The sequence below is a fragment of the Quercus robur genome, chromosome 7 (assembly GCF_932294415.1).
Source record: "Quercus robur chromosome 7, dhQueRobu3.1, whole genome shotgun sequence".
Taxonomy (NCBI): Eukaryota; Viridiplantae; Streptophyta; class Magnoliopsida; order Fagales; family Fagaceae; genus Quercus; species Quercus robur.
Window position 1 is genome coordinate 46,683,908 of NC_065540.1, and position 25,513 is coordinate 46,709,420.

General features: G+C 36.3%; 1 protein-coding gene across 9 annotated transcripts in view; it reads left to right on the top strand.

The window, feature by feature from the left end:
- The window catches only part of LOC126693699 (F-box protein CPR1-like), a 46,744-nt gene that overhangs the window by 2,601 nt on the left and 18,630 nt on the right, over positions 1-25,513 (top strand). The window contains exons 1-3 of one of the 9 annotated variants that reach the window (XM_050389835.1): positions 4,063-4,269; positions 14,363-15,464; positions 20,313-20,737. In XM_050389835.1, coding sequence (XP_050245792.1) covers positions 4,218-4,269; positions 14,363-15,456 — 1,146 coding nt within the window. In that variant the 5' untranslated portion in view covers positions 4,063-4,217 and the 3' untranslated portion in view covers positions 15,457-15,464; positions 20,313-20,737. Of the gene's footprint in view, positions 1-2,363; positions 2,796-4,062; positions 5,420-9,511; positions 9,958-14,362; positions 15,465-20,312; positions 20,738-25,513 lie in introns of those variants that run through there. The other 8 variants (XM_050389834.1, XM_050389831.1, XM_050389836.1 and 5 more) reach the window with 8 other exon arrangements.

A 25,513-nucleotide genomic window follows, 5' to 3' on the forward strand; every position in this document is an offset into this window, starting at 1 on the left:
ATACAAGCCTTAACTCATAATAGTTTTTTGTGGTTGTCTCTGGCTACACTTTCAAATGTTTTGTTTTGGTTGTAAAGAACAAATGAAGTCACTTTCAAGTGTGACTCTTTGTGCACATTTGTTTGTGCTATCACTTCCAATCTTTTTTTTTGATAAGTAAATAAGCTTCATTGATAGAAAAAGAGGACAGTACAAAACAAAAACCAAAGCACATAGGACATGTATTGAGGAAAACGAGAGAACAAACAGAAAATAAAAAGTACAAAAGCTACAACTATCAAGCAAATCAGTCAAGGAAGTAAAAAAGGAAATGCTGGATGCATTTGTCCACCCAAGAAAAGTCTGTAAGAAGGTCATCTTCAGCTCATGAATTGCTCTTTCGGTGCCTTCAAAAATCTGGGCATTCCTCTCCCTCCAAATGCCCCACATCAAACAGTGAGGAACCAAGTTCCAAATAACCCCATTTCTATGTTTTCTGAATTTTCCTGGCCAGCTAGCAGTAAGCTCCACAACATCCTTGGGCATAACCCAAGATACCCCAAAGAGTGTGAGCACCATACTCCCCAACTCTCTGGCTATTGGGCAATGCAAGAGTAGATGATTAATAGTCTCCCCTGCACTTCCAATCTTCATCTTACAGCTTTTTATTAAATAGACTGCTTGATTTTTTTTTTAATTTTATATATATATATATATATATATATATTTAAAAACTCACTATCTCTGTGGAGGCCAAACTTTGCAGTGAGGAGTAAGACTTTCTGTTCACTATGTCATTGTTCTTATTCACACTTTATTCTTTCAATGATAGACTTAGCTGGGACCTCATTTTGGTTGTTCTGGAAAATTTTAATTTTAGTCCTCATTAGATCAATTTGATTTAGCAGTGCATCTGTTTGGTTTCTTATTGGATTCTAATGAATGGATACCCAGTTAAAATACTTTTCCCTCAATGTGGCATAAGGTATCCACTTTCACCTTAATCCCTTGTCTCTGGCCTCATTGGAGGGACAGTTTCAGGGTATTATTAAAGGAGTAAGGATTGCAACTCTAGTTCTCATCTCATGTTTCAGATGATTGCATTATTTTTGTTCAAGGTACTAATGATATGCAAGATAGTGTTTTGAAAATTTTGAAGTTTTATTGTGGCCTTTCTGGACAGATTGTAATTTTGACAAATCTGAGGGGTTTTTCAGTCCTAACACTCCTGAACAGGATATAAACCCCGTTAGCTCTTCTTAAGGTAAAAAAAGAGGATGGACCTAGTAAGTATTTGGGTCTAACTTAGATATGGATCAGAAAAAGACAGCTTTTTAGAACCGTAGTTGAAAAGATATCTCAAAAACCACAATGATGTAGAGAAATGGATCCTCTGAATAAGGCTTTGGTAGCAAAGCAATTCTGGGGAGTTATTTCTATTTTAAATTGTTTTTTGTCAAGGTTAAGCCTTCTAACTCTTAGGGTTGGAAAGGTATACTTTCTTGTTAGCTGAACCTAATGGCGAGATCATGGGTTGCCAATGACCTCTAGCTCAACCGACACTTCCTCCCCTTAAAACTATTAGATGGATTGGAGGGCGAGTTTATAGTTAAGACTCATCGGGTGCCTATGTAATTAACCAATAAAATAAATAAATAAATGGTGTATTGGGGATGGTACTTTATTTTGACTGAATCATCCTTGGTTTAAGATGAAGGACAAGGTAGATTGTGAGATAAGAGTTTCTGTGCAAACTGTTGCAGGTCTAATTGATCGTGACAGATTTTGTCTTAAGTATCCTCTCATTAGGAAACTTTTAAGTACCACATTTTTCAGTGGAAAATAATTAATAATCTTTTCCTATGAAGTCTGAACTAAGTAGAAGAAAAGTTGTATTTTCTGATTCACATGTGATGTGTGGTAAATATGAGGAAACTGTGGAACCTTTGTTTTTCTCCTGTCCAAATATGGTTTGCTTCAATGTGTGGTATTAGAATGAATTCTTAGCAAACCCAATCAGAAAGGTTGTGATTAGTATGATGGTTTTATGTTCTCTCTGAAAATAAATTTTATAACGCAGCTATTGTGGCTGTGATAGTGGGTGTTTTATGGTTTATATATGGTTTTTAGGGGCAAAGGTTTTTTTTTTTTTGAATTCTGGACGGTTTAAGTTCAACCTAAAGTCATGGTAGAGTTTAGCTGAAAGTGAATGCTTAACTGCATGGAAGTACTAGAATTTTGATGATGAATTTCAGAGTTCAATAAAATGCAGTGATTAGTGAAAGAGATTTTTACAATTTTGGTAACTATGTAGGATGGCATGTAGTTTTGTTTTCTGGCAGGTGTCTATTCTAATAGGAAAAAGTTTGGTGAATGTGCTTTAGAGTGCAGGGACAGATCAGGGAATAAGCGGATTATGGATTGCTACAGCAGAACTCTGTCATCTAAAAGTGAGGCAACTTTCATTTCACTTAGAGAACTGATGAAGGAAATCTAGAGAAAGGGACTTCATAATGCCATTGTGGTGATGCAGAATAAAAACTTCTTGCAAAAGCTCCTTGAAGATGATTGCATAAACTGGAGATTGGGACATGTTTTCGAAGTTATAGCGGTATTAAGGAGTGAGTTTGGTAATGTACTTAATTATGTAGATAGAGAATATTGGAATGGGTTTTTAAATTAGTTTATTGCTGTTTCTGATTATATTAATATAACCTGGGAGGGGCATAGTTTGCTGGTGATGTTTATGTTGTTCTTGGACTTTGTATTTGTGCTTTACTTGTATCCAAAAGTAAATAAACTACTTTTTGTATGAACTTTATGCATAAAAATATTGTTGTTAGCTTACTCTTCATTTTCAATAATGCCAAGAGCCCAGGTGGTTTTCTGTTGATATTTATTTTTGTGTTATATTCTTGATCCTAAAGGAGATTCAAGGGTAAAAGATTGTGTGTTTTTCATGTGCTACACAACAGTCTCATTGGGCAATTCTATGTTTTTAGGCCTACATGAGTTGGCCTTTTGCCCAATCTCCAAATCTCTAAAGGATTAGGATTGGGATTGAAGCTCACTGCAATACAAAACGGGCTCGAAACCCAAAATCCATTACCGCACAAGGTAGGCATGAGAGCCCAAATTTCCTTACTACACAGAATGGACTTAACAGCCCAAAAGGTTATTACTTCACGTATTGAGCCCAAGAGCCCACATTCTTTCATCTCATGGGTCTGGCTTGAAGCCTATGATGCTCTTCCTCAAAACCCAAGGCCCTAATCTACACTAAGCAAACTGGTAGGCAAAAATCTTACTAAAAAAATCAAATGGGCCATTTAGGCCTTTAGGGTTGAAAAGCCCTTCACTGATTTAAGAAGAGGCCCAAAGAGACCCAAGTCCGTTGAATAAAAAAGGTGAAAAGATAAAGTAGAAAGGGTAGGGCCAGCTAGAAGCAAATGAGATAAAGTGATAAACCCTTCCGAGAAAGAATAACAATTTGTAAGAACATTCACGTTAGCCTCTCTAAAAAAGGTTGAGAGGTAGAATTTAGAAATTGAATTCCAAAAGAAGTAACGAACCTTCGTATTGGCTTCCTTACTCATTTCCTAAAATAATTTACACATCCCTAAAATAACAATTTGTTACAGCATTTTTAACATATTGAAGTAAGTATTGTACATTTCTAAAACATTTATTTTATTCCTTTTTTTAAAAGTGGGAGAAATAACAAAAAGTAATTTTAAAAATCTAATATTTTAATAAAAAATGGAAATGTGAGTGTTTTAAAAAGGAGTTGGCTAAAATAAATAAAGTCAATTCTTATAATAAAATAAGAAGAAATTTTAGGAATGTCAACATATAAATGCTCTGGCAAATTCAAAATTCCACTTCCTCGTAGAACTCAAGTTCTTTATGCTCAATTTGTTCTAATGAACTTGAATTTAAGAAATTTGAAATGTTAGTTTGCTAAATAATTTAGGTACGTTGTTAATTAACGAAATTGTTGGAAAACGAGAGTATTCAAATAAATAAATAAAATCCCACTAACCAGACATAAACACTTGTTGGGTACCATAACTAGCTCAGTTAAATCAGTCCAGTACCGTGTAACAAAAACACTTCCTCTTTACTCTCTCAACCTTGACCCCCCCTCTGTGCGATCATGGCCGTTCTTCCCTAAAACGGCTTCGCCACTCCTTCCTACAGCTCTTTAAACCCTTGTCTCTCTCTTTGGGGAAGCGGCAATGTCAGACAACACAACCACCAACTTAATAATAATTCCATGGGAATCCTTACCTGATGAGATTCTTACCAATATTTTCGTTTTCCTACCCATCAAATCCATAATCATCTGTACCTCAGTTTCAAAAGCATGGAAATCACTAATCAAAAACCCAACTTTCATTTCCACCCATCTCCACCACTCCCTCAACAAAAACCAAAACCTCCTCTTCATCAGCCTCCGCTCAGAGAATCAGAAAGAATTTTACGCATTGCATAACGAAGATGATGCTGATTTGACCCAACACGCCAGGTTTGATTACCCTTTCCATGCTCCTGATCCCCATAACAAAAAATGCATAGTGGTGGGTTCTTGTAACGGCCTGCTTTTCCTTTCCAATTTTTTCCGCGCTGCCCCTAACAATGGCTTCTATCTTTGGAACCCGTGTGTTGGAAAGTTACTGAAACTTCCTTCACCCAATGTCACCTACGCTACGCATGGTGCGTTCCGCGGCTCTAGTGGGTTTGGATTTGATCCCAAAACTAAAGATTATAAAGTGGTCAGCGTTGTGACTTTGCTGGAAAATTTTGACCTCGGAAAGACTCGACCCCAGGTTGAGATTTACACACTGTCCACTGGTCAATGGAGAATGCTTAGGACTGGTTTGGCTCCCATATGCGTTTTACTTCGGAGTGGCCCACAGACATTTATCAACGGGGCTCTGCATTGGGTTGCATTTAGAGTTAGTGATAATAACCTTCATAATTTTGTTCTGGTTTTCGATTTGGGTGAGGAGGATTTCCATGAGATACTCCTGCCAGAATTTCCAGGTCATGTGGGTCTGAATCGTCTGATGTCCGGTTCTGTTTCTGTATATAGGAATTCCATTGCCTTCTTTCGACAGGATAATGACTTTCTCCATATGTGGGCGATGAAAGAGTATGGTGTTGTGTCCTCGTGGACTAAAGTTTTTAGATTACCTCTATCTAATCTAGATTTCTTTGGTGCAAGTGATAGCATACAGAGGGCACTAGGTTTTCGAAGGAATGGTGAGGTTATATTAAAATTGGATGGAGGACGCCTCATTTCGCTGGATCTTGAGACTGGAGAGTTTAAGGATCTAAGGATTATGGGATATAAGAAAACTATTGTTGACTATCATGTGGAGAGTCTAGTTTTGCTCGACAAAGCCGCCAACAGTGAAGATACATACTGAGGAAATAGGTAAAATGCATTTCATGCTTCTTCTTTTTTGTTGGTTTTTACTTTTGTTATTTATATATACTTGGCATTGATCATATCATACATTAGATAAGAATATATACTTTTCAATATGACACTTCTATTAATTCTTCTTATTGACGATTGATTACCTTAATTAAGTGGCTTTATCTTTAGGATAAATAGCTTATAAAGGATAATTGAGTACATAGCATGTATACTTAAAATTCATTGTCCACATTTCAAATTTTCTTTAAAATTAATCGTTATTACTTATATAAAAATTTTAAAAAAAAATATTTAAAAAAGTGGTTAGTGTCGGTTATTAACTTTGAGCAAGCTTGTTTATCAAGAGAATTTCATGTTTCCTGCCACTCTTGATTTACAATGTATACATGGAAGTGCTCAATTTTTCTTTGCTGGCAATTTTATGGTGACAGGTGATCCCTTTTTACTTCATGTTTTCAAACTCATACTAAATGTTCTTGTTTATTATTCATCTAATAAGTTTCTTATTCAGTCTAGTTTGATCTGTTTATGCTAAAAATTTTCTTCTGCATTTATAGAGCAACGTTAATTGAGAAAGCAGTTCACCAGCAAGCATTGCTTGCTTTTGGTGATTAAGAATTGAAATGACCCCCATCAATAAAAAATAAAAAAAAATAAAAAGAAATGACCTGTTTATACTCCTCTTCTGGAATCCTTTTTTTTTTTTTTTTTTTTTAAATCTTTCCCTCCTTAGCATGATTTGCATTAATTTTTTTTAGTTCCAATAAAGTAGTTATGCTTAGATTTTTTTTTTTTTTTTTTTTTTGTTGACTACATTTCATTTATTTTCCCTCTTAATCTCTTGTAAGTTGTGAATGAGTTAGTATTTTCAATTACACAATTGTATGAAGTAGAAGCAAAAGTCCAACATCGGTGGAAAAAATAAAAAGGAAAACTAGGTAAATAGAAGACAGCAACTTATAACTACTATACTTGTGGGTAGGAATGGGAAGCATTTCCTTATAGACATTAGACGTGCAAGTTAAAGGTGGAACTCAACCCAAAATCCTAAAACTAGTCCCAAAAAATAACGACCAAGAAACTAAGCTATCAACTCTTTCATTGATTTATAATGCTGAAAACAATTTCATTTATAAGGTGCTAATGTTTTTACTTAATTCTTTAGGTCAAAGAAATTTAAGAAAGAGGATATTGGTGTTAAAGATTTGAGGATGGTTAAAGAGTATCTTTTTGAGAAGGGTTAAAGATTTGCCTTAAGCAATTTAAGAAAGAAGATATTGGTGTTATGAATAAAAACAGTACATGAGTGATCAATTATTGTTGAGGAAGGGATAGTACCCTACAAATAAGTAACATTGAACGCTCAAGGATGTATACTTTTTCTCAAATACTAACAGCTAGTGATGTATTACTGTGAGCAGGTTGATGGATGATACAAGCCTTAACTCATAATAGTTTTTTGTCATTGTCTTTGGCTACACTTTCAAATGTTTTGTTTTGGTTGTAAAGAACAACTGACGTCAATTTCAAGTGTGACTCTTTGTGCACATTTGTTTGTGCTATCGCTTCCAATCTTTTTTTTTTTAATTACTAAATAAGCTTCATTGATAGAAAAAGAGGACAGTACAAAACAAAAACCAAAGCACATAGGACGTGTATTAAGGAAAATGAGAGAACAAATAGAAACTAAAAAGTACAAAGGCCACAGCTATCAAGCAAATCAGTCAAGGAAGTAAAAAAGGAAACGCTGGATGCATTTGTCCACCCAAGAAAAGTCTGTAAGAAGGTCATCTTCAGCTCATGAATTGCTCTTTCGGTGCCTTCAAAAATCTGAGCATTGCTTTCCCTCCAAATGCCCCACATCAAACAATGAGGAACCAAGTTCCAAATAACCCCATTTCTATGTTTTCTGAATTTTCCTGGCCAGCCAGCAGTAAGCTCCACAACATCCTTGGGCATAACCCAAGATACCCCAAAGAGTGTGAACACCATACTCCCCAACACTCTGGCTATCGGGCAATGCAAGAGTAGATGATTAATAGTCTCCCCTGCACTTCCAATCTTCATCTTACAGCTTTTTATTAAATAGACTGCTTGATTTTTTTTTAAATTATATATATATATATATATATATTTTAAATCACTCTCTCTGTGGAGGCCAAACTTTGCAGTGAGGAGTAAGACTTTCTGTTCAATATGTCATTGTTCTTCTTCACACATATTCTTTCAATGATAGACTTAGCTGGGACCTTATTTTGGTTGTGCTGGAAAATTTTAATTTTAGTCCTCATTAGATCAATTTGATTTAGCAGTGCATCTGTTCGGTTTCTTATCGAATTCTAATGAATGGTTACCCAGGTAAAATTCTTTTCCCTCAATGTGGCATAAGGTATCAACTTTCACCTTAATCCCTTGTCTCTGGCCTTAATGGAGGGACAGTTTCAGGGTATTATTAAAGGAGTAAGGATTGCAACTCTAGTTCTCATCTCATGTTTACAGATGATAGTATTATTTTTGCTCAAGGTACTAATGATATGCAAGATAGTGTTTTGAAAATTTTGAAGTGTTATTGTGACCTTTCTGGACAAATTGTAATTTTGACAAATTTGAGGTGTTTTTCAGTCCTAACACTCCTGGACAGGATATAAACCCCATTAGCTCTTCTTAAGGTTAAAAAAAAGATGATGGACCTAGTAAGTATTTGGGTCTAACTTAGATATGGATCAGAAAAAGACAGAGCTTCTTAGAACTGTAGTTGAAAAGATATCTCAAAGACCACAGTGATGGAAGGAAAATTTGTGGTCTCAGGTAGGTAGATTAACTTTAATCAAAACTGTTTTGAGTTTATTGCCTGTTTACCCTTTTTCAAACTTTAAAGTGCATCATGCAATTTGTAAAGATATTGATAGAAGGATTTGGATTTTTTTCCTGAGGTCATAATGAAGGGATCAGGAAAATTATTTATTAAACTGGAATTTTAGCTTTTCATCTAAGAAAGATTGTGTTTTTGTGGGGGGGGGGGGGGGGGGGGGGGGGGGGGGGGTTGTGGTTAGGGTGTTAGAAAGTAGAGAAATGGATCCTCTGAATAAGGCTTTGGTAGCAAAGCAATTCTGGGGAGTTATTTCTATTTTAAATTGTTTGTTGTCTAAGGTGTTGCCAAGGTTAAGCCTTCTAACTCTTTGGGTTGGAAAGGTATACTTTCTTGTTGGCCGAACCTAATGGCGAGATCGTGGGTTGCCAATGATCTCTAGCTCAACTGACACTTCCTCCCCTTAAAACTGTTAGATAGATTGGAGGGCAAGTTTATGGGTAAGACTTATCGGGTACCTATGTAATTAACCAATAAAATAAATAAATAAATAAATGGTGTATTGGGGATGGTACTTCATTTTGACTGAATCATCCTTGGTTTATGATGAAGGACAAGGTAGATTGTGAGATGAGAGTTTTTGTGCAAACTGTTACAGGTCTAATTGATCGTGACAGATTTTGTCTTAAGTATCCTCTCATTAGGAAACTTTTAAGTGCCACATTTTTCTGTGGAAAATAATTAATAATCTTTTCCTCTGAAGTCTGAACTAAGTAGAAGAAAAGTTGTATTTTCTGTTGTGTGTGATGTGTGGTAAATATGAGGAAACTGTGGAACCTTTGTTTTTCTCTTGTCCAAATTTGGTTTGCTTCAGTGTGTGGTATTAGAATGGATTCTTAGCAAACCCAATCAGAAAGGTTGAGATTAGTATGATGGTTGTATGTTCTCTCTGAAAATAAATTTTATAATGCAGCTATTGTGGCTGTGATAGTGGGTGTTTTATGGTTTATATATGGCTTAGGGGCAAAGTTTTTTTTTTTTTTGAATTCTGGATGGTTTAAGTTCAACCTAAAGTCATGGTAGAGTTTAGCTAAAAGTGAATGCTTAACTGCGTGGAAGTACTAGAATTTTGATGATGAATTGCAGAGTTCAATAAAAAGCAATGATTAGTGAAAGAGATTTTTACAATTTTGGTCACTGTGTAGGATGGCAAGTAGTTTTGTTTTCTGGCAGGTGTCTAATAGGAAAAAGTTTGGTGAATGTGCTTTTGAGTGCAGGGATAGATCAGGGAATAAGCAAATTATGGATTGCTAACTATTTCACGTAAAAGTGAAGCAACTTTCATTTCACTTAGAGAATCGATGATGGCAATCTAGAGAAAGGGACTTCGTAGTGCCATTGTGGTGATGCAGAATAAAAACTTCTTGCAAAAGCTCCTTGAAGATGGTTGCATAAACTGGAGATTGGAACCTGTTTTCAAAGTTATAAGGTTATTAAGGAGTGAGGTTGGGAATGTACTTAATTATGTAGATAGAGAATATTGGAATGGGTTGTTGAATTAGTTTAATGCTGTTTCAGACCATATTAACATAACCTAGTAGGGGCATAGTTTGCTGGTGATGTTTATGTTCTCAGACTTTGTATTTGTGCTTTACTTGTATCCAAAAATAAATAAATTACTTTTCTAATATACTTCTTTATGCATAAAAATAGTGTTTTGTTACCTTACTCTTCATTCTTCAATAATGCCAAGAGCCCAGGTGTTATTCTGTTGATATTTATTTTTGTATTATATTCTTAATCCTAAAGGAGATTCAAGAGTAAAAGATTGTGTGTTTTTCATGTGCTACACAACAGTCTCATTGGGCAATTCTGTGTTATTAGGCCTACATGAGTCGGCCTTTTGCCCAATCTCCAAATCTCTAAAGGATTGGGCCTGAAGCTCACTGCAATACAAAATGGGCTTGAAACCCAAAATCCTTTACAGTAACGTTTGGATACAGCTTATCAGCTGCACATCCAGCGTTTCATGTTGTTTTCTTCTTCTTCTTCTTCTTCCTTTTTTTTTTTTTTTTTCTTTTTTTTTTTTAAAAAAAGCATTTCAGCTTTTCTTGTGGATCCCGTGTACTGTTCACGAGACCCACAAACCTCTTTTTTCATCAAAACTTTCATTAAACATAGATCCTACAGTACTATTCACACATTTAAAAATTATTTTGCTACAGTGTTTTCTGTTTTCTGTTTTTAGCAAAATAAGTGATATCCAAATAAATCCTACAGCACAACGTGGGCATGAGAGCCCAAATTTCCTTACCACACTGAATGGACTTTACAGCCCAAAAATTTATTGCTTCACGCATTGAGCCCAAGAGCCCACATTCTTTCATCTTATGGGTCGGGCTTGAAGCCCATGATGCTCTTCCTCAAAACCCAAGGCCCTAATCTACACCAAGCAAACCCTGGTAGGCAAAAATCTTACTAAAAAAAAATCAAATGGGCCATTTAGGCCTTTAGGGTTGAAAAGCCCTTCACTGATTTAGGAAGAGGCCCAAAATCCGTTGAATAAAAAAAGGAAAAAGATAAAGTAGAGAGGGCAGGGCCAGCTTGAAGCTAATGAGTTAAAAGTGGTAAACCATTCCGAGAAAGAATAACAATTTGTAAAAACATTTATAAGACCATTCACATTAGCCTCCCTAAAAATGGTTAAGAGATAGAATTTTGGAAATGGATTCCAAAAGAAGTAACAAACCTTTAGATTGGCTTCCTTACTCATTTCCTAAAATAATTTACACATCCCTAAAATAACAATTTGTTACAGCATATTTTACATATTGAAGGAAGTATTGAACATTTCCGAAACATTTATTTTATTCCTTTTTGTGTTTTAAAAAGGGGGAGAAATAACAAAAAGTAATTTAAAAAATATAATATTTTAATAGAAAAATGAAATGTGAGTGTTTTAAAAAGGAGTTAGCTAAAATAGAAAAAGTCAATTATTATCCTAAAATAAGAAGAAATTTTTCTTCTAGGAACGCCAACATATAAATGCTTTAACGAATTCAAAATTCCACTTTTCCTCGTAGAACTTGAGTTCTTTTATGCTCGATTTGTTACAGTGAACTCAAGTCTAAGAAACTCAAGATATTAGTTTGCTAAATAATTTAGGAACGCTGTTAACTAAGGAAATTGTTTGAAAATGGGTGTTATTTTGCCCCAAAAAAAAAAAAAAAATCCCACAAAACAGACATAAACACTTGTTGGGTACCATAACAAGCTCAATTAAATCAGTCGAGTACCGTGTAAAAGCAATCATAGCAATGAAGCTAAATGGTTATATAGCTATTTTAGTTTCATCAAAACACAAAAAATGCTCTGCCTCAATTAGGGGTGTCCAGGAGACCCGGTGACCCGCTCAACCTGGCCAACCCACCCGAGTTCGACCCGCCACCACCCAATCCGACGATTCCGACGGTCGGACGCGGGTTCCGAACTGTCAAACCCAACCCCCGACGGGTCGGTTGGTGGTTTTGCATTTCAAAACTTGTGAAACTCAACCCGAACCGATACCTTTAACGTTTCTGGCGAAATATTGCGCAACCCAAACCAATCTCCGATACCTTTAAACGTTTTCGGTGAAATATTAAGCAACCCAGACCAAATCTCCAATACCTTTAACGTTTCCGGCGAAATATTCAGCATACTAGATCAAATACGGCGAGATCTCGACATTATCCAACGAAATTTAGGCCAAATCTCGTCGGATTTGGCCAAATTTCGACCAAATCTCACTGGATCCAGCCAAAATCGGCCTCGGCGATGAAACCCGAAACCGACCCGATACAACCCGAAACCGACAAGACCCGAACTGAAAAATCCGGCTAGTCGTCTGGGTCGGTTTCGGGTCATATTTTAATCCACCTGATTAAGTCGGGTAGGTTCCAAGTTGGGCACAAATCCGACCCGGCCCGACCCGTGGACACCCCTAGCCTCAATGTATGTAAAGCTGAAAAAATTTAGCTTTAAGCTTCCGTACGAAGCTACTTTTGGCTTCGTATGAAAGGTAAAACTAAAACTTTAAAATATTTTTTCAATTCCTACACATATTAAAATAATACTTCTTTAATTATTTTTTTATTCTTTATTTCTTTTCTCTTTTTGGCCGTCGCTATCTCTCTCTCTCTCTCTCCTCAAATCAGCTCTCAAGCTCAAACGCTCATCGGCCTCATTTTTTTGTCTTTTCTCGTTTCTGCCATTTCTCCGAAGCCTACCATCTCCAAAGCTCAGCCGTTGACCCATCTCCACAAAGCAAAAACTCTCACTGACCGGCCCACTCACTAACCCAACTTTGTTCACTTCTCACCGCCTGATCCACTCTTTGCCGAAGCCTTCCACTCTCCGTTCACTCCTTTCTGTGGGAATTTTTCTGATTTCGAATTGTTGGGTTTGTGATCGTAGCTCTATTGGTTTTATTTTTGTGGTTGTGGGTTGATTTTCTTGGGTAGTTGTGGGTTGATTTTGTTGGTTGTGGTGGCGGTAGAGTAGACTGTGGGCAGGGTGGTGGTGTTGGGATGTATTATTTTATTGTAATTGATATATTATTTTATTGTGATGTTTACATTATTTTATTGTATTAAAAGCTAAAATAGATCCACTGCTGCTAGATGTTTTGTAAAGTGAGTAAATAAAATAAATAAAGTAGTTTTTTGTGGTGCTAAATAGCTAAAAAAATTGAGACCAACTCCCCTCCCATTAAAAAGCCTCCCATTATCTCTCGTTTTTACACTAATGAGAAACACATGGCTAATAAAAAACCTAAGGGTCAAAAGGAAGCCACATCGAAACATGATTTTTCTTGCTTCTTCTCAAACCCAAATCCTTCTCCACAGTCCTTGCTAAACCTGGAAATCACCGCCCATTCAACAACACCCTTGGCAACAGACGGCAAGAATCCATCAAAATGGTGTCGAAGCTATCAAATTGGCCACCGAATGATACCGAGAAACTAAGGAAAATGTAATCTAATTCCAGCATTTTCCTTGGTTTAGTTTTTAAAAAATTGAGATTTAAAAGAAAAAAATTAGGTAGATGAATTTTACAAAACATGGCTACTCCTATTCGATGCTCCATCTGGGTTTTAAGTAAACATATAATAAAAATAAAAATAAAAAATACCCCAAATAAAAATTAATTTCCATTTTAGGATAAAAGCTTCAAGATTTCAATTTTTCAATCTTTTCTTACCCTTTCTCAAAAGACTAGACAGTGCAAAGTGTGGAATTTGGAATAGAAACAAAGAATTAAAATTACCAAGTGAACTTTCTAATGAGATTAAGATCCGTGAGATAAAAGAGGGTTTTTTTTTATAAATAAAAAAATTAAACAAAAAAAAAAAAACTTTAATGTTAGAATTAGAACTTTTAGCCGGAACTTGTGTACTTTTAATTCATGAGCTTCGTACCTAAAGCAATTTTTCCAAGTGAGAAAATCCTAGCGACTTCGATAGATAATGATGAGAAAATCCCTCAATTCTAGATCTAGATTTTCTTATAACATCTAGTTCTAATACCAAAGTTTCAAATGTTTTAGCAGAAGATCTAGTATTGTGATTCAGCGGTTTGTTACAGAATAAACGATGGTGTATGGGTGACTGACAGCGCCATCAGCACTTCTCATACTTTGGTGGTGTCTCCGACACCTTTCTTATGGCTCCTTGCCGTCCATGGCCAAGGGTGGTGGTGTATGTGTGGTGGATTTGGCAGAGAGGCTGCTGAAGGGTTTGGGTTTGGACCGTTTAGTAAAGAGAGAGAAATTATATTTTGAGTTGGTTTGATTTGGACCTTCTGATATTTTATTAGCCACGTGTTCCACATCAGTGTAAAAAAGGGAGATAATGGGAGGCTTTTTAACGGGAGGGGAGCTATGGATGCTCTGACAAAAACATCCTCTTTAGTCTTTACCCTCTCAATCTTGACACGCTCTCTGCGATCAATATCATGGCTGTTCTTCCCTAAAACGGCTTCGCCACTCCTTCCTACAGCTCTTTAAACCCTTGTCTCTCTCTCTCTTTGGGGAAGCGGCAATGTCAAACAACAAAACCAGCAACAAAATAATTCCATGGGGATCCTTACCCGATGAGATTCTTACCAATATTTTCGTTTTCCTACCCATCAAATCAATAATCATCTGTACCTCAGTTTCAAAAGCATGGAAATCACTAATCAAAAGCCCAACTTTCATTTCCACCCATCTCCACCACTCCCTCAAGAAAAACCAAAACCTCCTCTTCATCGGCCCCTGCTCAGAGAATCAGAAAGACTTTTGCGCATTGCATAACGAAGATGATGCTTATTTCACTCAACACGCCAGGTTTGATTACCCTTATAACAGAAAATACTGTGTGGTGGGTACTTGTAACGGCCTGCTCCTCCTTTCCGATGTTGGTAACAATAGCTTCTGTCTTTGGAACCCGTGTGTTGGAAAGTTACTGAAACTTCCTTCACCCAATGTCACCTACGCTACGCATGGTAAGTTCCACGCCTCTATTGGGTTTGGATTTGATCCCAAAACTAAAGATTATAAAGTGATCAGGGTTGTGACTTTGCTGGAAAGTCTTGGCCTTGAAAAGACTCGAACCCAGGTTGAGATTTACACACTCTCCACTGGTCAATGGAGAATGCTTAGGACTGATTTGGCTCCCATATGCGGTTTATATTGGACTGACCCACAGACATTTATCAACGGGGCTCTGCATTGGGTTGCATTTAGAGTTTGTGATAATAACCTTCATAATTTTGTTCTGGTTTTCGATTTGGGTGACGAGGTTTTCCATGAGATACTCCTGCCAGAATTTCCACGTCTGATGTACGATTCTGTTTCTGTATATAGGAATTCCATTGCCTTGTTTGAAAGGGATAATGACTTTCTCCATATCTGGGCGATGAAAGAGTATGGTGTTGTGTCCTCGTGGACTAAAGTTTTAAGTTTACCTAGTTCTAGTCAAGGTTTCTTAGGTTCAAGGGATGATATACGGAGGGCACTAGGTTTTCGAAGGAATGGTGAGGTTATATTAAAATTGGATGGAGGACGCCTCATTTCGCTGGATCTTGAGACTCGAGAGATTAAGGATCTTAGGATTATTGGATATGAGAAAGCTATTGTTGATTATTATGTGGAGAGTCTAGTTTTACTCGACAAAGCTGCCAACAGTGCAGATACATACTGAGGAAATAGGTAAAATGCATTTCATGCTTCTTCTTTTTTCCCTGGTTTTTACTTTTGTTCTTTATATATACTTGGCATTGATCATATAATACATTAGATAAGAATATATACTATTCAATATGACACTTCTATTAATTCTTCTTATTGATGATTGATTACCTTAATTAAGTGGCTTTATCTTTTAGGATAAATAGCTTATAAAGGATAATTGAGTACATAGCATGTATACTTAAATTCATTGTCCACATTTCAAATTTTCTTTAAAATTAATCATTTATTACTTATGTATAAAAAAATAAAAAATAAAATTGGTTAGTGTTGGTTATCAACTTTGAGCAAGCTTGTTTATCAAGAGAATTTCATGTTTCCTGCCACTTTTGATTTACAATGTATACATAGAAGTGCTCAAATTTTCTTTGCTGGCAATTTTATTGTGACAGGTGATCCCTTTTAGCTTCATGTTTTCAAACTCATACTAAATGTTCTTGTTAATTATTCATCTAGTAAGTTTCTTATCTGGTCAAGTTTGATCTGTTTATGCTAAAAATTTTCTTCTGCATTTACAGAGCAACGTTAATTGAGCAAGCAGTTCACCAGCAAACATTGCTTGCTTTTGGTGATTAAGAATTGAATTGACCTGTTTATACTCCTCTTTTGAAATCTTTTTTTTTTTTTTTTTTTTCCCTTCCTGAGCATGATTTGCATTAATTTTCCCAATAAAGTAGTTATGCTTTAGATGTATTTTTTTGTTGACTCCATTTCATTTCTTTTCCCTCTCTTAATCTCTTGTAAGTTGTGAATGAGTTAGTATTTTCTACTTCACAATTGTATGAAGTAGAAGCAAAATACCAACATCAGTGGAAAAAATAAAGAGGAAAACTAGGCAAATAGAAGACAGCAACTTATAACTACTATACTTGCGGGCAGCAATAGGCTGTAGGAATGGGAAGCATTTCCTTATAGACATTAAACATGCAAGTTAAAGGTGGAACTCCACCCGAAATCCTAAAACTAGTCCCAAAAAATAATGACCAAGAAACTAAACTAACAACTCTTTCATTGATTTATAATGCTGAAAACTATTTCATCTTTTAAGGTGCTAATGTTTTTACTTTATTATTTAGGCTAAAGAAATTTAAGAAAGAAGATATTGGTGTTATGAATAAAAACAGTACATGAGTGATCAATTATGGATAGTACCCTACAAATAAGTAACATTGAACACTCAAGGATATATAATTTTTCTCAAATACCATTAACTAACAGCTAGGGATGTATTACTTTCTGGGAAGCACGGACGCAGCGCTAGAGGAGCTGCACCCGCATCCGATGGGGCAACACGCGAGGGACGCCGCTGCCCGCGCATCGGTGCCGTGTCGGGCTGCATCCTGCCACGTGTTTCTTTTTTTTTTCCACGACTCGCACTGATGCGGCTCAGACTCGGGCCGATTCACGCTGAATCGGGCTGATTCGCGCTGACTCAAGCCGTATCGGCCATATTGGGCGAAACTGCTGAAATGGCCGATTCAGGCCGAAATTCAAAAAAAAAAAGGTGCAAAACACACCGTTTGAACTTAATAACAAACCCTAAAGGGCTCTCACGCATTCTCACTTCATCCAAACACCAAACTTTAGCTCTCTCACTCCGTCACTCGTCTCTTTGTGCTCTCTGCGGTGTGCTCACTTTGGCTTTTCTTTGCCTTCACTCTCTGCCTCACTGTCTCTGCACTCCGTCTCCCCTGTGAGACACTCAACCACTCAGTCGCTTCATTCAAACTTCAGCTCTCTCTCACGCATTCTCAACTCAGGTAATGTATTGATATAAAGCTTTCAATCTTAGTTTGATTTGTGATTTGTGAATCTGTGAATCTGTGATTTGTGAATCTTAGTTTTCTTTTCTTTGCCTTCACTCTCTGTTCTAATTTCCGAACATCATGGAATGTTTTAGTTTCAATCTTGTGGGTTGTATTTAATTTATGAACATCATGTTTTAGTTATTATCTACTATTGCTCTTAAATTTGGTATATGTTTATATAATGTGAAAAAGTATGCTTAGCAATATATTAAAAATATAAATAAAAATATTTTTAATAATTTTTTAATCGCCGAGTCCCGCCGCATCCACACCCACCCTTTTTAAAAATTGCCGAGTCTCGCACCCGCACCCGAGTCCCGAAACGCACCCGTGCTTCATAGATTACTGTGAGCATGTTGATGGATGATACAAGCCTTAACTCATAAGAGTTTTTTGTCGTTGTCTTTGGCTACACTTTCAAATGTTTTGTTTTGGTTGTAAAGAACAACTGAAGTCAATTTCAAGTGTGACTCTTTGTGCACATTTGTTTGTGCTATCACTTCCCATCTTTTTTTTTGATAAGTAAATAAGCTTCATTGATAGAAAAAGAGAACAGTACAAAACAAAAACCAAAGCACATAGGACGTGTTTTGAGGAAAACGAGAGAACAAACAGAAACTAAAAAGTACAAAAGCTACAACTATCAAGCAAATCAGTCAAGGAAGTAAAAAAGGAAATGCTGGATGCATTTGTCCATCCAAGAAAAGTCTGTAAGAAGGTCATCTTCAGCTCATGATTGCTCTTTCGGTGCCTTCAAAAATCTGGGCATTCCTCTCCCTCCAAATGCCCCACATCAAACAGTGAGGAACCAAGTTCCAAATAACCCCATTTCTATGTTTTCTGAATTTTCCTGGCCAGCTAGCAGTAAGCTCCACAACATCCTTGGGCATAACCCAAGATACCTCAAAGAGTGTGAAAACCATGCTCCCCAACTCTCTGGCTATCAGGCAATGCAAGAGTAGATGATTAATAGTCTCCCCTGCACTTCCGATCTTCCTCTTAGAGCTTTTTATTAAATAGACTGCTTGTTTTATTTAATTATAATTTTTTTTTTTTAAACTCACTCTCTCTGTGGAGGCCAAACTTTGCAGTGAGGAGTAAGACTTTCTGTTCACTATGTCATTGTTCTTATTCACACATATTCTTTCAATGATAGACTTAGCTGGGACTTCATTTTGGTTGTGCTGGAAATTTATAATTTTAGTCCTCATTAGATCAATTTGATTTAGCAGTGCATCTGTTCGGTTTCTTATCAGATTCTAATGAATGGTTACCCAGGTAAAATTCTTTTCCCTCAATGTGGCATAAGGTATCCACTTTCACCTTAATACCTTGTCTCTGGCATTATTGGAGGGACAGTTTCAGGGTATTATTAAAGGAGTAAGGATTGCAACTCTAGTTCTCATCTCATGTTCGTAGATGATTGCATTATTTTTGTTCAAGGTACTAATGATATGCAAGATGGCGTTTTGAAAATTTTGAAGTGTTATTGTGACCTTTTTGGACAAAATGTAATTTTGACAAATCTGAGGTGTTTTTCAGTCCTAACACTCCTGAATAGGATATAAACCCCGTTAGCTCTTCTTAAGGTAAAAAAAGATGATGGACCTAGTAAATATTTGGGTCTAACTTAGATATGGATCAGAAAAAGACAGCTTTTTAGAACTGTAGTTGAAAAGATATCTCAAAAACCACAGTGATGGAAGGAAGATTTGTGGTCTCAGGCAGATAGATTAACTTTAATCAAAACTGTTTTGAGTTCATTGCCTGTTTACCCTTTTTCAAACTTTAAAGTGCATCATGCAATTTGTAAAGATATTGATAGAAGGATTTGGAATTTCTTTTCTGAAGTCATAATGAAGGGATCAGGAAAATTATTTATTAAACTGGAATTTTAGCTTTTCATCTAAGAAAGATTGGGGGTTTTTTTTTTTTTTTTGGGGGGGGGGGGGGGGGGGTGTTGTTGGAGGGGGAATGGATCCTCTGAATAAGGCTTTGGTAGCAAAGCAATTCTGGGGAGTTATTTCTATTTTAAATTGTTTGTTGTCTAAGGTGTTGTCAAGGTTAAGCCTTCTAACTCTTAGGGTTGGAAAGGTATACTTTCTTGTTGGCTGAATCTAATGGCGAGATCGTGGGTTGCCAATGATCTTTAGCTCAACTGACACTTCCTTCCCTTAAAACTGTTAGATGGATTGGAGGGCGAGTTTATAGGTAAGACTCATCTGGTACCTGTGTAATTAACCAATAACATAAATAAATAAATGGTGTATTGGGGATGGTTCTTCATTTTGACTGAATCATCCTTGGTTTATGATGAAGGACAAGGTAGATTGTGAGATGAGAGTTTCTGTGCAAACTGTTGCAGGTCTAATTAATCATGACAGATTTTTTCTTAAGTATTCTCTCATTAGGAAACTTTTGAGTGCCACATTTTCAGTGGAATATAATTAATAATCTTTTCCTGTGAAGTTTGAACTAAGTAGAAGAAAAGTTGTATTTTCTGATTCATGTGTGATCTGTGGTAAATATGAGGAAACTGTGGAACCTTTGTTTTTCTCGTCCAAATTTGGTTTGCTTCAGTGTGTGGTATTAGAATGGATTCTTAGCAAACCCAATCAGAAAGGTTGTGATTAGTATGATGGTTGTATGTTCTCTCTGAAAATAAATCTTATAATGCAACTATTGTGGCTGTGATAGTGGGTGTTTTATGGTTTATATATGGTTTTTAGGGGTTAAGTTTTTTTTTTTTTTTTTTTTTTTTTTAATTCTGGAAGGTTTAAGTTCAACCTAAAGTCATGGTAGAGTTTAGCTGAAAGTAAATGCTTAACTGCATGGAAGTACTAGAATTTTGATGATGAATTGCAGAGTTCAATAAAAAGCAGTGATTAGTGAAAGAGATTTTTACAATTTTGGTCACTGTGTAGGATGGCAAGTAGTTTTGTTTTCTGGCAGGGGTCTATTCTAACAGGAAAAAGTTTGGTGAATGTGCTTTTGAGTGCAGGGACAGATCAGGGAATAAGCGGATTATGGATTGCTACAGCAGAATTGTGTCATCTAAAAGTGAAGCAACTTTCATTTCAGTTAGAGAACCGATGATGGCAATCTAGAGAAAGGGACTTCATAGTGCCATTGTGCTGATGCAGAATAAAAACTTCTTGCAAAAGCTCCTTGACGATGATTGCATAAACTGGAGATTGGAACCTGTTTGCAAAGTCATAAGGGTATTAAGGAGTGAGCTTGGTAATGTACTTAATTATGTAGATAGAGAATATTGGAATGGGTTGTTGAATTAGTTTAATGTTGTTTCAGATTATATTAATATAACCTGGGAGGGGCATAGTTTGCTGGTGATGTTTATGTTGTTCTCAGACTTTGTATTTGTGCTTTACTTGTATCCAAAAATAAATAAATTACTTTTCTAATGAACTTCTTTATGCATAAAAATAGTGTTGTTACCTTACTCTTCAATAATGCCAAGAGCCCAGGTGCTTTTCTGTTGATATTTATTTTTGTGTTATATTCTTAATCTTAAATGAGATTCAAGGGTAAAAGATAGTGTGTTTTTCATGTGCCACACAACAGCCTCCTTGGGCTTGAAGCTCACTGCAATTTAAAACGGGCTCGAAACCCAAAATCCATTACAGCACAAGGTAGGCACGAGAGCCCAAATTTCCTTACCACACAGAATGGACTTAACGGCCCAAAAATCTATTACTTCATGTTTTTAGCCCAAGAGCCCACATTCTTTCATCTCATGGGTTGGGCTTGAAGCCCATGATGCTCTCCCTCAAAACCCAAGGCCCTAATCTACACCAAGCAAACCTTGGTAGGCAAAAATCTTGGCGATTTTGGCCCATTAGCATTTATTTTTAAAATATTTAGGCCCGAAACACTGTTTGGAAAATATATAGCAATATACCACTTTTTTAGGTACTCGAGCTTGGCAAGCTCGAGTACCATGTTTTTTTAATACACTATCGCCCCGTATTCAAGGAACCCTATAGTGGCGTTTTTAATCCCTATAGTGACGTTTTCGGGCCAAAAAACGCCACTATAGGGCCCCTTAACCTGTTATGGGGACTTATAAAAAAATTTTGCAGGAAAACGCCGCTATAGGGACCAAAAACGTCACTATAGGATTTAAAAACGCCACTATAGGGCCCCTTGAACCTGTTATGGGGACTTATAAAAAAATTTTGCAGGAAAACGCCGCTATAGGGCCCGAAAACGTCACTATAGGGCTTAAAAACGCCACTATAGGGCCCCTTGAACCTGTTATGGGGACTTATAAAAAAAATTTTGCCGGAAAACGCCGCTATAGGGCCCGAAAACGTCACTATAGGGCTTAAAAACGCCACTATAGGGCCCCTTGAATATGGGGCGATAGTGGATTAAAAAAAACATGGTACTCGAGCTTGCCAAGCTCGAGTACCTAAAAAAGTGGTATGTTGCTATATATTTCCCAAACAGTGTTTCGAGCCTAAATATTTTAAAAATCAATGCTAATGGGCCAAAATCGCCCAAAAATCTTACTAAAAAAAATCAAATGGGCCATTTAGTCCTTTAGGGTTGAAAAGCCCTTCACTTATTTAAGAAGAGGCCCAAAGAGGCCCAAAATCCGTTGAATAAAAAAAAGGAAAAAGATAAAGTAGAGAAGGCAGGGCAACTAGAAGCTAATGAGTTAAAAGTGATAAATCATTATGAGAAAGAATAACAATTTGTAAGAACATTTATATGACCATTCACATTTGCCTCCCTAAAAATGGTTAAGAGATAGAATTTAGCAAATGAATTCCAAAAGAAATAACGAACCTTCATATTGGCTTCCTTACTCATTTCCTGAAATAATTTACACATCCCTAAAATAACAATTTGTTACAGTATTTTTTACATATTGAATGAAGTATTGAACATTTCCAAAACATTTATTTTATTCCTTTTTGTGTTTTAAAAAGGGGGAGAAATAACAAAAAGTAATTTAAAAAATCTAATATTTTAATAGAAAAAGGAAATGTAAGTGTTTTAAAAAGGAGTTAGCTAAAATAGAAAAAAGTCAATTCTTATCCTAAAATAAGAAGAAATTTTAGGAATGCCAACTTATAAATGCTTTAACGGATTCAAAATTCCACTTTTCCTCGTAGAACTCGAATTCTTTTATGCTCGATTTGTTACAGTGAACTCGAGTCTAAGAAACTCAAGATGTTGGTTTGCTAAATAATTTAGGAACGTTGTTAACTAACGAATTGTTTGAAAATGGCTGTTATTTTGCCAAAAAACAAAAATCCCACAAACCAGACATAAACACTTGTTGTGTACCATAACAAGCTTAGTTAAATTAGTCGAATACCATGTAAGAGCATTCATCGCAATGAAGCTAAATAGCTATTTTAGATTCACCAAAACACAAAAAAATGCTCTGCATCAATGTATGTAAAGCTAAAAAATTTTAGCTTCAAGCTTCTGTACGAAACTACTTTTGGCTTTGTATGGAAGGTAAAGCTAAAACTTTAAGATATTTTTTTAATTCCTACACATATTAAAATAATACTTCTTTACATATTTATTTTTTTTTTAATTTCTTTTTGAATGCTCGAAAATGTGTGAAAACACAAGAGCTGTTTAGACCCCCAAATTAAAAAAAACGGCTAGATTGCTTTTACTCTAATTTATCTAAGTGTAGAACAAGAGTAAATGAGGTGCAATAAACCGATAACTACTCTAGTGCATAAACATGAATAACAAACAATAAATATAAATCACAAGAGTAAGAGAAGAGATAATGCAAACACAAGATAACACGTCGATGTGTTATCGAAGAGGAAACCGAAGAACTCAGCGAAAAACCTCTTCGCCGCCCTCCAAGCGGTAATCGATCCACTAGATAATCAGTTGGGATACATAGGTTAGCAAGAAACCCTCCAAACCTAATCTAACCGATGTACCTAAGCCTTCCAAGCTCCTACTCCAATAAGGCTTCTCAGAACCGTGTCTTGTCTAGCTCTCCAGATCCCGCAATACGCCCGATTGCATCCGTCAAGCCTCACCGGCTTCTTTTGGCAATTCCCTAAAACTTCCCAAGCTCCAAAATACTCTCTACACTCTGAAAAGGTGTTGGTTGTGTTTGGGTACAAATCTCCTCTCAAGATATGACAATGGGAGAGGGATGGAGAAGAGGCTACAATGATTTCTCACTACGGATGAGTAGCTCTCTCTCAAAAAGATGGGTGTGTGTGTTGTAGAAAACCTATCTAGAGTTTTTCTCTCTGAATGGTCTCCTCTACATTTGTGGGTAATGAGGGTATATATAGTATAGGTAAAGGGTAAGAAAGTCACACATAAAAATCTTCCAAGCAGAATGTTTCGTGACTACCTCGCGGGAAGGCTTTACCCACGAGACACTTGCAAAAACGACGGCTTGGCATGACTCTTCAGCTTCTAGCATGTGCTTCTCACATGGCTATTTCGCGGGTTAGCTTTTCACGAGCTTCTCACGAAATCCACTGATTTTTCATTTTAGCTTGAGTTTTCACCAACTTAATACTAAACCCAATACAATAAAATCCCACAAAATACAAGGAACAACATTAAAGCAATTACAACACTTTTTATCATGGAATAAAGTCAACATAAAATATAGTTGTAAATCACAACTTTACACTTTTCTCTCTCTGCCCATCGCTCTCATTCTCTCTCTCTCTCTCTCCTCAAATCAGCTCTCAAGCTCAGACTCTCGCTGGCCTTTCCCTCATTTTTTTGCCTTTTCTTGTTTCTGCCATTTCTCCGAAGCTCACCATCTTCGAAGCTCCACCGCTAACCCATCTCCACAAAGCAAAAACTCTCACCGACCGCCCACTCATTGACCCAACTCCGTTCACTGCTCACCGGCCGATCCATTCTCTACCGAAGCCTTCCACTCTCCGTTCACTCCTTTCTGCGGGAATTTTTTTGGGTTCATGGAATATTTCTGGTTTCAAATTGTTGTGTTTGTGATCGTAGCTTTGTGGGTTTTATTGTTGTGGTTGTGGGTTGATTTTCTTAGGTAGTTGTGGGCTGATTTTGGTGGTTGTGGTGGCGGTAGGAGTAGACTATGGGCAGGGTGGTGGTGATGGTGGTGGGCTATATAAAGTGGTGGTGGCGATGATGGGATGTATTATCTTATTATAGTAGACATATTATTTTATTGTGATGTTTATATTATTTTATTATGCTAAAAGCTAAAATAAATCCACTGTTGTTGAATGTTTTGTAAAATAAGTAGATAAAATAGATAAAGTAGCTTTTTGTAGTACTAAATAGCTAAAAAAATTGGGACTAGCTCCCCTCTCGTTAAAAAGCCTCCCATTATCTCCCGTTTTTACACTGATGAGAAACATGTGGCTAATAAAAAATCTAAGGGTTAAAAGGAAGCCACATCAAAACATAAATTTTCTCTCTTCTTCTCAAACCCAAATCCTTCATAGTCCTTGCTAAACCTGGAAATCTCTGCCCATTCAACAACACCCTTAGCAGCAGATGGCAAGAATCCATCAGAATGGTGTCGAAGATGTCAAGTTGGCCACCGATTGATACCGAGAAACTGAGGAAAATGTAATCTAATTCCAGCATTTCCTTGGTTTAGTTTTTAAAATTTGAGATTTAAAAGAAAAAAATTAGGTAGATGAATTTTACAAAACATGGCTATTCCTATTCGATGCTCCATCTGGGTTTTAAGTAAACATATGAAAAAAAAAAAAAACAAAAACTACCCAGATAAAAATTAGGGATAATTACAATTAACCCACCTGTGGTATGGCCCATTTTCACTTTATTTACCCGTGATTTAAAACTTTATACTTTGCCCACCTGAGGCTACTTCTGTTAAGGCTCTGTTACCCACATTTGACTTTTCCATTAGAAAACAACTTTTACAACCAAAATATAACATAACACAAATCAAAAAGTTAGGGTTTGAATTTTTTTGAAAGAACTTGGATTATGGGGTTTTGTGTCTCTATACAAGGACAAAGACAGCAACGCATGTTTCAAGAGTTGAGTTCAAGGGTTTGGTTCTATTTAATGATCTATTTCTTTAACAATTAACATTAATCTTTCTCGTAAAATATTTAGCATCGAAAGAAAACAAAATCATGCAATAAAATTATAATTAATAAAGATATCCTTTGAAGTTAGCACTGTACTAGTTGAAAGCAAAAAAAATTACTA